Raw genomic sequence first — 15,763 nt, 5'->3', positions numbered from 1 at the left:
CATGTTTAAGCAAATAAAAATGTTCTATCCTTGATTCAGCTATTTAAGTATTTATAGTTAGTGGTAAAATAGAGGGCATTATAAACCAACTCCAAGTTCTACCAATTATCGAGAGATATCAGGTAAATTTCACAGGAGTTCTTTGTAAAGAACCAAATAAGAACTAAGGATAAATTAGTACAACTTTTCTCTATGGCAGTATAGCAGTACATATTAAAGAAATTAAAATTACACACACCTTCATAATTGTGAAAAATTAGAAACAACCTAAATATCCAACAATTAGAAATAAAATAATCTGTTTCTGTTTTGTATATACATTCATTTGTATTATATTTTAGATTCCACATATAAATGCTATCATATAGTATTTGTCTTTCTCTGTGTGTCTTATTTCACTAAGCCTAATAATCTTTAGGTCCATCCATGTTGCTGCAAATGGCAGTACTTCATTCCTTTTATGGTTGAGTAATATTCCATCGTGTGTGTGTGCATGCATCTGTGTATGTATCACATCTTCTTTAAGCCAGTTGTTGGGTTGCTTCCATGTCTTGGCTATTATAAACAGTGCTGCTATGAACATTAGGGTGCATGTATCTTTTCAGAGTTTTTGTTTTTTCCCAGTCTATACCCAGGAGTGGAATTGCTGGATAATATAGCAGTTGTATTTTTAGTTTTTTGAGGAAACTCCATATTGGCTTCCCTAGTGGCTGTACCAATTTACATTTCTACCAGCAGTGTACAAGGGTTTCCTTTTCTCCACATCCTTGCCAGCATTTGTTATTTGTTGACTTTTTAATGATAGCCATTCTGACAGGTGTGAGATAATATCTCATGGTGGTTTTGGTGTGCATTTCTCTAATAATTAGTGATGTTGAGCATCTTTTCACGTGCCTGTTAGCCATCTGTATGTCTTCTTTGCAAAAATGTCTGTTCAGGTCTTCTGTCCATTTTTAAATCAGGTTGTTTGTTTTTTTCTTTTTTTGCTATTGAGTTGTATGAACTGTTTATATATTTTGGATATTAGTCCCTTGTTTATCTCATTGTTTGCAAATATTTCCTCCCATTCCATAGGTTGACTTCTCCTTTCATTGATGTGTCCTTTGCTGTACAAAAGCTTTAAGTTTGATTAGGTCCCATTTGTTTATTTTTGCTTTCATTTCTTTTGCCTTGGGAGACTGATCTAAGAAGATATTGCTGTGATTTATGTCCAAGAATGTTTTGCCTATATTCACTTATAGGAGTGTTATGGTGTCATATCTTATATTTAGGTCTTTAAACCATTTTGAGTTTATTTTTGTATATGGTATGAGGGGATGTTATAATTTCATTGTTTTACATGTAGCTGTCCAGCTTTCCCAGCACCAGTTGTTGAAGACACTGTCTTCTCCATTGTATATTCTTGCCTTCTTTGTCATCGATTAATTGACCATAAGTGCATGGGTTTATTTCTGGGCTCTCTATTCTGTTCCCTTGATCTATGTGTCTGTTTCTGAGCCAATACCTTGTTGTGTTGATTACTGTAGCTTTGTAGCATAGTGTGAAGTCTGGAAGGGTTATACCTCCAGCTTCATTCTTTTTTCTCAGGATTGCTTTGGCAATTCTGGGTCTTTTGTGGTTCCATATAAATTTCAGGATTATTTGTTCTAGTTCTGTGAAAAATGTCATGGGTATTTTGATAGGGATTGCCTTAAGTCCGTAGATTGCTTTGAGTAGTATGACCATTTTAACAATATTAATTCTTTCTTCAGAGAATGAAAATGATATACATCCATCAGATATCAAAGAAAGTAGTCTGAGGACCAGGACAATGTAGTGGTATAAAGAGTCAAGAAGAGGGAGGGCTAAATGACTCATATTTAAGATCCATTTCCTGGAGTTCTGGTAAAATGGTGTCATTGGTATCCCATTAGAGGGATTAAGATGTCACTGGGTGCACATTGTGGAAGCCAAGTGATTGGGGTTGCTTATTTTTGTTCTGATGTTTGATATTAAATAAAAGAGGTGAGCCTCTAAGGCTTACAAGGTAGAGAGGATTTTTTTTTTTTTTAAGGAATAAAGGAGGTTGAGCATATTTGAAAGCAGAGAAAGAAGGTAATTTGGCTGACATGTCTACAGAGCTTGTGTGTCAAGCCTCATGCTGAGGACTTTATACCCATGATCACATTTAATCCTTAAAAAGAAAAAACACTTCGAGATGAAGCTATTCCTTTACCACCTTTGAGATGAAGCCACTGATACTCGCAGAGTTTATTTGCCCAACATCACAGAGCTAGCAAATGGCAGAACCAGGATTTGAATTTTCGCTCGGAATCTTAACCATTATGCCCAGGAGTAAAAGGAAGACCAATACTACAAGAGCTAAGGGGCAATTGGTAGACTAAAATCGAGATGATAGAGTCCTATGAAGGTGATAAGAAGTCATGACCTCAACTAGAAATCCCACAGAGGAGGAACTATGTCTAACTCGCACTATGTGGCTTGTCACGGTCATGGTTGATGCAGCTGATACAACCGAGACAGGAGTAGTTTGTGTTTGGTATGTGTGATGACAGAACTGACCTCTCATGGGGCCGCTTCCTTCCAGGTTCTCTGAACTGGCCCCCTTTTGTCATCTCATCATTCAGACTCCTAGGGGTCAGGAAGCCTCTTCCTGTTCTGGATGCCCCAGAGGTACCTGGTGCTAGCACATTCCAGAATTAAACTGTGTCTGTCCTTCTCTGCCATGTCCTGTAATGCCCGTAAGTAAAAGTTCATGGAGCACTTGGGGGTGGGGGGCCCCTCAGGGAAGAGGAGCCCAGTTGCTGCACTGCAGTGATTTGTATTCCTCAGTCAATCCCCACATAACAGGCAACCATCCACCCACCGTCCACTCAACTTATTCATTCTTTCACCAGACATTTATTGCCTGTTTATTCTACGTTAGGCCCGTTCTAAGTGCCAAGGATATCGAGATTAAAAGACAAGCATCTCTAGGGGCGGCAACAGTAACTGAAGAGCAGCCAGGACTGAGGCAGGATTTCATATTCTTAAAGATGGGAAACATTTTTAAGGTGTTTGTTGGCTAAGAGCAATGAAGATAAAGGACTGAAGAGAAGAAAAGATATTGCCGAAGCAAGCTCAGGAAAGATAGGAAAAGGGAGTAATCTCCTGACACCGGAAGAGAGATGGTGTCTACCTATGAGAGGTAGAGAGAAAGGCATGTGCAGGACTTTGCGTGAGTGGCTGCATTTGTCTGAGGAAGGAGGCGACGGCACTTGCGGAGTCTGGGAGTGAGGTGTGGAATGCGACGAGCTCCTTCAAAGTTTGGAACCGCTCCCCAGTGGGGGAGGGGGGCAAGGAAGGAGACAGCTGTGCCTCATGGCGGCCTGTGATGGGAACCATGGAATTCCAGTAAAGCCAGTTAACACAGTTTTGTGGTTTCTCGCTACCAGCACTTCATTGTTCACACACCCATTAAACCACAGGAGAAGCCCCTCTTTTGAATGATTCTCCTAGTCTTCTAACTAGAAGGACGTCTGTTCATAAGAGCTAAAATCCTTGGGTCTGAGCCCCCATGTCCTAACTGAAATTATTCCTGACTCCTAGAGGATACAGAAGACAGTTGGATTCTGCTTATGACCTGCTAGTGAGATGATCTGGGTTGCCCCTTGTACAGCCTCAGGCTGAGTCATCTCCCTGGAAAGAGAGGAAGTCAGAGTGTCCAGTCTACACAGAACACCCCTCCCTCCACTGCACAGTGATTTCGGTTTTAGGCTAACAAGTTTTCCCTAGTTCGTGGTTACTCCTTTAGGATTCTTACTGGCAACAGAAATGAGCTCTAATTCAAGCGGACAAAGAGTTTATCAGAAGAATGTTAGGGGGCTCACAGGTTCATCGGAAGGCTTGGACAAACAAGCCTGGAGATGAGACTGCCAGAGGCAATGCCCCAAATCCCACTTACACAGCTGGTCTGGGAGAAAGCGTGGCTGCTCCCCGGGGCCCAGAGCTGCTTCTGGCGCCACTGACCAGCAGTGCTCCCCAAAAGCTCCTGCCAAAACCTCTGTCACTGCTGTCTCTGGAACAGATATCTGCTCTCCCAGCTACCCCAGAACGGGTTCTGCGTGGCCTGACTTCTTTGCATCTCTAGCTTCTGACTCAGAGTCTAGAGTGGGTGGTCTGATTAATAGCGCCTAGCTCATGTGCCAGTAGCTGAACTTCATGGGAGACAAAGGACGGGAGTGTTTCTGTTTTTATCTGCTGTAGGGGACGTGGGCTCTGGTGGGAGTTAAAATGTTGAGTGGCCAAAAAGAATGACAGATGTCCATTACAGTGCCGTAGACTCATGAATGAATGTTCCAGTCCTTCTGTATTGGAGAAAATTCTAGGTCACTGAACGCTGAGTTTCTCTGTAGTTCCTCTACAGCAGACTATTTCAAATTCTTCTTTGAATCTTCAGCACTTTGAAGGATACTCTCAGGAAATGTTTGTAGAACAAATTAATACGTGTTTGTTGAGTATATTCTTTCAACAAACACATATGGGGCATATACTCGTGCCAAGCACTTTGTCAAGCGTTGTTTGAAGGATCAGAAGAGCTTTTACACAGTAGTAAAGAAAGAAGCCATCAGGAACAAGGACTGGGCTGCCATGCAGGAATCACAATATAAGGATTCGGGTCTAAGGTGAAGAAATACTGCTTGGGTACAAAGCAGGGTGGGTCTGAACCAGCTTCCCAGTTGACATTGGGGGTATGGTGGATGTGGGGTGGAGAGGGCTGAGAAACATAGCAGGGTGGATTGCAGAGATGGGGGATGGGAGACTGGCAGAGTGGACGGCCACCTGCTGGGAACAGAATGGGAAAGTGGCACCTCCAGGCCCCCTGGCTCTCATCTCACTGGGTTTTTCTAGGCAAGTTTGGCTTGTTCATTTATAGCACTTGCTGGTTTTTCTCTAAGTGACTATTCTGTGCTCAAGTTGTAACAAATAATTAAGTGTGTTATATTTGTAAAGCTCTTAGAACAGTGTCTGGCACAGTAAGTACTATATAACTATTCATTAAATATATGAAAATAAAGCAATATTCTGTTTCTAATACTTCCACAAAATATGTTAGGGATTCATTCCACTGGGACTCACATTTAGTCAAATGCTAGGTGTATTTTTTCACCTTTGACCTTCTACATGCAGCACCTACTCTACATTTATAAGGTGCTTCTCATGGTCTAGGCACTGTCTGTAGCACAGCAGCTCAGCACCCCCTCTGCCCATTCACACTTGGCAAACCTTGAGTGTTGCTCCCTGGGCAGAGTGCCCTGACTGTCTGACCCACTGGATTACCTAGACATTGACCCAGTAATTCCTCTCTATCTTGTTAAACGCTGAAGTTAAAAACTGAAATTAATGCAGCTTTTTCAGTTGTCGTCAGTGGGAGAATTGGTCCAATTCACCTCTTGTGATTATTAAAGATAAAAATTCTAGTTTATGTGGTTTAAATCATATAATCCTCATGAGAACCCCAGAAGGAAGCCAGTGAAATTTTCTCCATTCTACAGATGAGGAAAATGAGGCAAGGGAGTTTAGGTTTCCTGCCAAGGGTCAAAGAACTAATGGGTAATGGCATCAGATTTGAACCCAGGCAGGCTGGTTTCAGACCCTGTGTGGTTAACCTCTGTGTCCACTCATTTTCTTCTTTTCATAAAGCAGCATAACTCCTTCATCATCAAAAGCATTCTTTTCAAAGGTCAAATGAGTCTCTACCTTTACATGCTTCCCTTACAAGTTAGGACACAGCTTAGCAAAAGCCTAGCCAGATAGAACTTAATATCAATAAATAAGGTGTATCCTGTATCTTTTTAAATGGTCATGCAATATGGACAGATATATTATCAATTAATTAGTTTTATAGATTTAGGTGTTTTTTATAGCTTCAGAAACATTTCATTCTTGCAGAGAGAAAAATTTATTTGCATTTTGCCAAAATTGTCTGTTTTTAAAATTGAATTTGGTCAAGGCATGCAAAGATGAAATATACACATCCAAAACTGAACTATTTGAATGTCTGGTATAGAAACAAAATTTTAATAATGTAGACTGTCAGATCTGGACTATAACTCTGGTAAATGACATCAGTGAATGGGACGCCAAAAGCTCTATTTGTGTGCAAAACCTCTCATTAGCCAAAAAAGGTCCTTGGAATTGTGCCAGAGCCAGAGACTCTTATGCACCTCAAATGGCCATAAACTCACAGGGACAACCAAGGGTCTTCCAGAGTGCCAAGAGAATCTAGTTATTCTCCACAGCATTCCATCTGAGGAATCCAAACCCACAAGTCACCAATAGCCAGAACACCTTCATTGCTTCTGTGTTCTTTTGAGCAAATATGTCTCTTCATCGGGTTCAAATTGGTTTGTTGTTTATTTATTTTATTTTATTTATTTATTTATTTATTTTTGCGGTACGCGGGCCTCTCACTCTTGTGGCCTCTCCCATTGCGGAGCACAGGCTCCAGACACGCAGGCTCAACAGCCATGGCTCACGGGCCCAGCCGCTCCGCAGCATGTGGGATCTTCCCAGACCAGGGCACGAACCCGTGTCCCCAGCATCGGCAGGTGGACTCTCAACCACTGCGCCACCACGGAAGCCCTGTTGTTTATTTTTTATAAAAAAACAAACAAACAACTTTTTGTTCCCTTGGTAAAACTGAAGGCCTAACGTATTTTCCAATTTCTTTTGACAGAGGAAAAGACGAGCATATGAATCTAACCTCATCTGTGACGGCCTGCAGCTAGAAGCAACCAGATCGGTAAGTGTCAGACCCTTCCCAGCCACTGGCTGCCCATTGCTGCTGGGAACCCCCATGGCACTCGGGATGCTGGGATGGCATTCGAAACATGTAACCCCAGCCATACCTTAGCTGTAAGCTGGGAACGGAGTCGATCAAAATCTGCATTATAGAATATACATTTGTTTCTCATAAAAGCCAGCAGATCTTTTTTAATAGCCAAAGAATGTAATAATAAATCCATATAAATGTATTTATTCAAGAACCTTTTTGAAGATTTTTTCATTATACAAACAGTAGTTTACCAAAAAAAAAAAAGAAAAGAAAATGTAGGAACAGTGGAATCTGTACCTTAATTATCCATAAATAATCTTACAGTTCTTCTAAACATTTTTTTGCTCAGATGTATTATACATTTTTTCCCTTCCAGAAAGGAAAATTATTATTTCACAATTTTTAAATTTGCTTTTTCCCCTTTATTATATAGTAAATGCATTTCTATATCAATAAATATAATTCTTTTAAATGGCCATGTAACATGACATTGAACAGATATATAATAAATTAAACAATCTTCTTCTAGGTTTAAGAAATTTTAAAAAATTATTACAATAACACTGCAGTGACTAGTGTTTTTATGTTTAGTTACTAATTTGGACTAAAAATTAACGTTTGCTATTTTTCATCTAAAATATTGGTAATTTTATGAAAGAACTATGCAACATAATAATAATCTGTGTTTTAAAACTGTGAAAATAGTTGGTTTGGTTTTCTGGTTTGTGTTTTCATTCTTCCAATATAGCTTTTGGATGACAAGCTTGTATTTGTAAAAGTACATGCCCCATGGGAAGTGCTATGTACATATGCTGAGATAATGCACATCAAATTGCCTCTGAAACCCAATGATCTGAAAACCCGGTCCTCAGCCTTCGATAATTTCAATTGGTTTACCAAAGTCCTCCAAGTGGATGAAAGTATCATCAAGCCAGAGCAAGAGTTTTTCACTGCCCCATTTGAGAAGAACCGCATGAATGACTTTTACATTCAAGATAGAGATACATTCTTCAATCCAGCCACCAGAAGCCGCATTGTAAGTCTAAACCCAATTTAGCTGCTGTCGTTGGGTGATTTAGAACCTGCTGTTGGATGATTAGTGGTTTAGTTTGGCTGGTTTGGTTTGGTTTTTAAAAGCTGCCCAAAAAAATGGAAAGAAAAGAAAAGAAATACGCCTACAAATTCCTGTTAGGATAGTAAACAATGATTGGTTAGTTACACTAAAACACACACTCTATTTTGGAATCTTTTTAGGTTTACTTCATTCTTTCTCGGATCAAGTATCAAGTAAGGGACAACGTTAAAAAGTTTGGGATTAACAAACTTGTAAGCTCTGGGATCTACAAGGCAGCTTTCCCTCTCCATGATGTAAGTCAAACAGCAAAAATGAAATAAAATATCTAATGTGTACTCCAGTGTTAGTAGGGAAGGGCTAACTTCTTGACCTTGTTTCTTCCTTGATAAAATGAAGACAATGTATTGCAAGACTACAAGCTCATTTAGGGCAGGCACCATGTTGTATTGTTTAATGCTGAATCCCAGGCACAGGGAGGCCCCTCAGTTTAAATGAGTGAATGAATGAGTCAATGAATGAATGAATGAACAAAGGAATGAACAGTAGCTTACCCATAGTTAATGTGTGGAGTGTGTAGATTAGTAGTTAAGAGCATACACTCAGGCTGAACTACCTGCTGTGCCACGTCCTAGCTGGATGATCTTGTGAAAGTCATTTAACCTCTCTGTTCGTCAATTTCCTCAACAATAAAATGGGGGTAATAATGGTACCTACCTCATAGAGTTGTTATGAGTAGCGGTCCCCCACCTTTTTGGCACCAGCGACCGGTTTCATGGAAGACAATATTTACACGCGTGGGGGGGCCGGGATGGTTTAGGGATGATTCAAGGGCATTACATTTATTGTGCACTTTATTTCTATTATTATTACACTGCAATATATAATGAAATAATTATACAAGTCACCATAATACACAATCAGTGGGAGACCTGAGCTTGTTTTCACTTGCCACTCACTGACAGGGTTTTGTGAGTCTGCAAGCAATTGATTTATTATGGTCTCTGTACAGTCAAACCTCTCTGCTAATGACGATCTGTATTTGCAGCCGCTCCCCAGCGCTAGCATCACCGCCTCAGCTCCACCTCAGTTCGTCAGGCATTAGATTCTCATAAGGAGTGTGCAACCTAGATCCCTCACATGCGCAGTTCACGGTAGGGTTTGCACTCCTATGAGAATCTAATGCCACCGCTGATCTGACAGGAGGCGGAGCTCAGGCGGTAATGTGAGCGATGGGGAGTGGCTGTAAATACAGATGAAGCTTGGCTCGCTCACCTGCCAGCCACTCACCTCCTGCTGTGCGGCCAGGTTCCTAACAGGCCATGGACTGATACCAGTCCGTGGCTCAGGGGTTGGATACCCCTGGTTATGAGGGTCAATTAACCCACGTCAATGTTAGAACAGTTCCTGGCATATAATAAGTACTATTTATCTGTCAGCTAGTTTCATAATTACTGACAGATATTATTACCAACCAGAAAAGTATTGGTTCTTGGTAAGAAAAATACATGTTAGACCATTTCATTTATCATTTTCCCCTCTGAAATACCATTTTCAAACTGTGCCCTGGAATATCACAGGGCTTTGAAGCAGGCGTCTTGTCAGGGTTCTTGTCACGATGGCGATACAGCAGAGTGTTGACATTTTTTAAGGACTGTGTACTGAGATGACAGCAACTCCTCAAATTCAGGAGCACTTCTCTAGCTGGTGACATCGCTCATGAAATGAAATTTTTAAATGTGACTGCTTTAGACCCTCAGTGATTCCATAAATGCAAGGATATTATATCTAAGCTTTTAAAATAAATTCTGTCATTGAAATAAAATACTATATTATATTGCACTGTTACTCTGTTATATTTGCTGTCAGTTTATCTGAATCTCTAAGACCAAAGAAAGCAAAGACTGAGACTGATAATTGCTACTGTGTAATATATGTATTTGTAGATAAAGACAATATTGAAATGTACTGTATAAGATAATAAAACTAGGACAATAAATAGCTTCTTCATACACATGCATAAATAGAGAACGGGGAGCTGGGTGGAGAAGCAGAAGCTGAGCTACCTGGCTAAGAGACCCAACACAGCAGTCCAGCCCTACAGTCCATGTGCTTTATATTTGTGCCCGAGCAAAATTAACAGTGAGAGCATGACATGAACTTTGGGGACACTTGCAAATAGCCATCATGATTATTAATATGGGATGCCAAGGTTCTATAATATTCAGTTGACATCTACCCCAGTTCTTTTCCCCTAAAGCCTCTTGTAACTGCACTAGTCCCATGTCCAGGCTAAGGAATGATCTTGTGTGGTATTTGGAAAGGAAGTAAGAGGATGTCAGGACCCATGTTAAGGCTTTAATACTAATACTTTTCTGGTTGATAATAACATCTGTCAGTAATTATGAAAATAGCTGACATATATAGTACTTATTATATGCCAGGGAGTATGGTAACATTGACATGGATTAATTGATCCTCTTAACAGCTCTATGAGGTAGCTGTTATTATGATCCCCATTTTATTGATGAGGAACTTGATGAACGGAGAGGCTAAATGACTCTCACGAGGTCATCCAACTAGAAAGTGGCGGAGCAAGTGTTTCTGGTTCTAGTACAGATGGAAGGAACGTGAGTCAGGTTGAATTTAAGCAGAAGCAGGAAGTTCGGTTTCTTGAACAAGCTAAATGTATAACATCATGTCAGGCTTTTTTGTTGTTTATATTCTATGTGTGGTCACAGAATAACTGCTGAATTGCGGGGCAAAAAGCCTGGGTTTTAGAATTGACCCTGCCACTAACCAGCCAAGGCCCTGGTTTCCCAGGTGTCCAAAGAGGGGCTGGACTCTCAGGTGTTCCTCCAGTGTAGCAGTTTGGGCCCTTAAGCAGCCCAGTTTTTCATTGTTTAGGACTGGCCCATTTACAGGACATTAAGCATCTTCAGGGCTCTCACCAAGTACTAGTGGTGGTCCCCAGGATTCTAACAACCAAGCATTCCTTTCCACCCACATTCGCAAATGGTCCTCCAGGGGTGAGTATCACCCCTGGTTGAGACTTACTAAAAATTACATGGTATTTTCATCCCTTCCAGCAAATAAGGACCCCTTATTTACAAATGACTGTGAAGTGTTAGTACCACATTGAATCAACAGAACACATGAACATGTGGTGATTGTGATGCTCATTTGTTTGCTTCTGCTTCCCAGTGCAACTTCAGCAGTCCGTCAGAGGACCTCAGTTGCCCCAACGAACGCTACCTTCTGTACAGAGAATGGGCTCATCCTCGGAGCATATACAAAAAGCAGCCCTTGGATCTTATCAGGTGAGTTGTAGTGAGCACTCCAGTGAGAAGGGCTCAGGGTTCCCCTCGTGGCTTCTAAATGTGACAGTCCTCCAAGGGTACTGCTAGCCAGTGGAATTCACCTGCAGCCCTGAGCTTCATTGCCCAGAGTTTCTATTGAGGCTTCATTACCTAGGCATGATTGATCGAGTCATTGCCCACATGGCTCAATCTCCAGCCCCTTCTTCTCCTGTTGGTCCTGCAATATCACATGGCTCCAATCACATGGTTGGTCTTTCTGGCATGGCCAGTCTCCATCCTGAGTCATCTCATTAGCACAAACCATCTAGGGTTCACCATGAATAACAAAGTCATTCCTGTCTTAGGAAATTCCAAGGCATTTGAGGTTACCTCTGGGGAACTGGGACCAAATACCCACCAAATTCTTCATTAAACAGGAGTAAATATTAGATTTAGCTTAAATTGTATGATAAGAGATACCAGTTTTCACTGCTTTCCTGTATCTGCTGTTAGGAACCATTTCCATCAGCATATGAATTTAATATCTAGTTCAGCATTTGTGTTCTGAAAGCACCGATGTCGGCTACTTTCCAGAAGCTTATGTTGTTTGGGCAAGGCTACTGGAGAGAGATAGATCAAGAACAACTAAACAAACAAAAACAAGCAAATAAGTGAACAAAATTTCTGATTGAAATGAAGAAAATAACACAGTGATAAGATGGGGAGGGGTGGAGTGAAGTGAGTCTAGAAAGTTATCTTTGAGTAAGTGGCATGCGAGCTGAGATTTGTCTAGTGAAAAGGAGCCAGTACTTTGAGGATCTGGAAAAAGTCATTCTAGGAAGAGAGGCAGCTGGTACAGTGGCCCCGAGGCACAAAAAAACACTTGGCAAGTTTGAGGAAATTGTGAAAACCATTGCTAAGGAGAAAGAGAAAGATGAGACACAAGGTTAGAAGGGTATCAGGAGCATGGAAAGGAGTGTAGACAAGTGCAGTGAGAAGCTGTTGTAATATTTTAAGCATTCGAGTAATTTTATCTCGCTTACATTTTGCAAAGATAGTGTAGAGAATGGGTTACAGGGGGCACAGGAAGCAGGGCGAGCCGGTAGGAGGCTAGTAGCATGAGCCAGATGAGAGATCGTGGGAGCAGATGTAGAAGCGTTTGGGGATTCGGGTTGACAGGATGTGGTTATGGGTTGGGTGTGGAGGGTGAGGAGAAGAGGAGGATCAAGGTAGCCCCCGGTGGCCCTGGAGCCAGGTGCCTGTTCTTTCTATGAAATCTCAGTGCCCGTCCACCTGAACTTGGGGAAAGCCTCTTAACCTTAAAAGTGAGAGTTTTAAAACACTGAAGAATTTTCGTTTTGTTTTACATTTTATTAAGGGAAATTTCAAACATATACAAAAGCAGAGAGAATAGTACAGCAAGTCTGCCTACTATGTCTGTCACCCAGCTCCAAACATTATAAACTCCTAGTCACTGTTATTTCTTGTTTATCTCTACCTCCTACTGGGTCATTTTGAAGAAAATTCCAAATAGTGTAACATTTCATTAGTAAAATGACAAGGTCTCTTAAATACAACCAGAATACTCCTTTTGTTTAAAGTCATGAAATAATCAGTATTCACGTTTTCCTGATTATCACAAAAATATGTTTTTTTTAACAGGTTTTTAGTTGTAATCAGGATCCAAACAAGGTCCAGATGTTGCAACTAATATACCTCTCAAGTGGCTTCTAATCTATAATTTTCCCGTTTCCTTTTTGTTTTCCTTGCAGTTGTTGAGGGGCTTCTCTGTTCTCTATTTGGCTGATTTCATTCTCCCCTGTGGTGTTAGACTTGTTTTTCTGTCCTGTGTATTTGCTTTAGTTAAGTCATTTGATCCTCATCTAAAAGCTTGATCTGATTGAGGTTCGACTTTGTGCAAGAATACTTGCGTGAGTTTTGTACTTCTGTCAAAAGGTACATAGTGTCCAGTTGTCTGTCTCGTGACGATAGCAGCCATTAATGAATGTTGCGTGTTTCATTTGGTCATACCCTAATTTCTTCCTTCATTTATTAGCTGGATCAGAATTATGAAGAGGCACTTTCTCTCATTAACTCGAGTTATCCTGTAGAATAAAATTTTGAAAGAGGATGTTTGTACACATGTCAGTATTTGAAGTTGCTATTTATATGAGGGTTCCCTTCCATTATTTTCGTTTTATGTTAAACCTATAGCCTGTGTGATGGCAGGGTGATAGGTTTGATGGCTTTTTAATCATTCTTTATGGGTTTTTGTTTGGGAGCAGGGCTTCTGTAAAGAAAACAATTTCCCCATGATTTTAAGTATCTTTTGCTAAAATACATTTAACTATTCCCTGTCCCTGGTCCACATGTTCGCTTTGTTGCTTCCCATTAGTAACCCCTTGAGCGCTCAGGCTGTTAAACTTTCATCGCTGGTTCCCAGGGGTTAGCAGAGGGAAAATGAACTCTTTCCCAAACAGCAAACCAAACAAACCAGAAAGAACAACCTGGAGGAAACAGACTTTGCCCTGGAAAAAAAAAGCAAAGTTTCCCTCAACACTCACTCTGAGTGCTAAGATGTGGTATCCACAGTACAAGGACAGGATTCTATTTTTTAAAAAAGAAAGAAAGAAAGGATTATTCTGAGAATAAAATGCAGCTCTTAGGAATTAAAAATGAACAGAAGAGAAAAAACCCCAACAGCAGTGTTAAAAAATGAAGTTGAAGTAATTGTGCAGAACATAGAGAAAAATATAAAGGAATATCAGGAAAATGGGGGAAAAGATAAAAATTTAAAAATCAGTCCAGGATGTGCAATGAACAAATAATAGGAATGCTAAAAATAAGGACAGAGGAAATGTGAGGAGGAAATCAGATAAATATTTCATGACGAGTACCTGTAGAACTGTATTGAAGAACTGAGCGCCGAGTCTCTGGATGGTCAGAGAGTACTCAGAGCCCAGCCCGGAGGATGAACATGGAGCCATTAAGCCACTGCAACGTGACCTCTCAAATACCACAGACAGACAGAAGGTCCTACAAGCCTCCAGAAAGAAAAACAGGTTTCATATGAAGGAGCAAGACTCATAATAACATTGAATTTCTCAACAACAACACTGCAATGTACAAGAAAAGAGAGCAATAATTTCATATTTCTGAGGAAGGTGCTTTTTTTTTTTTTTTTTCCCTCGGTACGCAGGCCTCTCACTGCTGTGGCCTTTCCCTTTGCGGAGCACAGGCTCCGGACGCACAGGCTCAGTGGCCATGGCTCACGGGCCTAGCCGCTCTGCGGCATGTGGGATCCTCCCGGACCTGGGCACGAACCCACGTCCCCCGCATCGGCAGGTGGACTCTTAACCACTGCGCCACCAGGGAAGCCCAGGAAGGTGCTTTTTTTAACTCACGGTCCAAACGCAGTATGGCCAAACTGTTCATTAGGTGTGAGGAATTTTCACAATTTAAATGTGCAAAGTAATGGAGGAGGTACTCCACCAAGAAAAAGATGTGGATTCAGTAAATGGGGATTCCCAACCCGAGAGAGGGACAGGGCGATCCTACGTGACAGCTCTGTGGCAGGACTAGCAAGTCATTAATCCAGGTGGCAGGAGCTCTGAAGAGATTGAGTCAAGGACATGAAATTGATAGGCTACCTCATGTGTTAGAAAGTAGTGAGAAAGTTACACATTAAAGGAAAGTCGGGGGTTGAATCGTTCATAAGTACACAGAAAACTAAGCAATGAACCACCAAGACAATTATTAATTCCAGAGAAAACAAAATATTGGGCAGGAGAGAAAAAGTAAGCATAGCAGATGACTTGAAGCAGCTGTGAGCAGTCTTTACAGAGTCTTACTATTTATAGAGCAAGGATATTGCTGTAATCAAAATTATATTGTAACTATGTCGAGAAGATGGAAGAGTGGAGGTGTGGGTGTGTAGATGAGACGGGGATTGAAAGAGAGCTTGGGGCTTCCCTGGTGGCGCAGTGGTTGAGAGTCCGCCTGCTGATGCAGGGGACACGGGTTCGTGCCCCGGTCCGGGAAGATCCCACATGCCACGGAGCGGCTGGGTCCGTGAGCCATGGCCGCTAAGCCTGCGCGTCCGGAGCCTGTGCTCCGCAATGGGAGAGGCCACAAGAGTGAGAGGCCCGCGTACTGCAAAAAAAAAAAAAAAAGAAAGAGAGCTTAAACCTCATCTTCCAAAGTAGAGTATCAGTAGGTGATACATAAAACTGAAAAGTAAATAAACTGCACTACATGTATATTATTTAGAGAGACGGAGGTAAATATTCCAGGAATCAGCTGTAAGAGTCAAAAGTGCTTGCTTTTGGCCAGGACATGGGAGAAGTTGTTGGGGACTGCTTCTTTTTATAATCAGTGTTCTATCAATAGAAGTGTTTGACTCTTTAATGAATGTATAGGTATAACTTTGATTAAAAAAATCAAAGCTGAAGTTTTAGAAATTGGTGTTAAGAATTGGGATGTTTGGGGCAGAGAGAGATAATAATCAGAGAATATCCCATTTGAAGGGCTCTTCATTTTCCCCAGCCTTTCAGCAAGAACCAGGAGGCAGGCTTT

General features: G+C 41.2%; 1 protein-coding gene across 2 annotated transcripts in view; it reads left to right on the top strand.

Annotated features, from left to right (window-relative positions):
• ANO6 (anoctamin 6) overlaps positions 1-15,763 on the top strand; it is a 218,840-nt gene that overhangs the window by 129,192 nt on the left and 73,885 nt on the right. For both annotated transcript variants that reach the window (XM_081249034.1, XM_081249035.1), the window contains 4 exons: positions 6,719-6,784; positions 7,566-7,853; positions 8,072-8,185; positions 11,094-11,209. In XM_081249034.1, the coding sequence (XP_081105160.1) occupies positions 6,719-6,784; positions 7,566-7,853; positions 8,072-8,185; positions 11,094-11,209 (584 nt within the window). The remainder of the gene's footprint in view (positions 1-6,718; positions 6,785-7,565; positions 7,854-8,071; positions 8,186-11,093; positions 11,210-15,763) is intronic.

The sequence above is a fragment of the Mesoplodon bidens genome, assembly GCF_964165515.1.
Source record: "Mesoplodon bidens genome assembly, chromosome: 11".
Lineage (NCBI taxonomy): Eukaryota > Metazoa > Chordata > Mammalia > Artiodactyla > Ziphiidae > Mesoplodon > Mesoplodon bidens.
The sequence above is the reverse complement of the archived record's forward strand: the minus strand, read 5'-3'. Positions and strand labels throughout refer to the sequence as shown.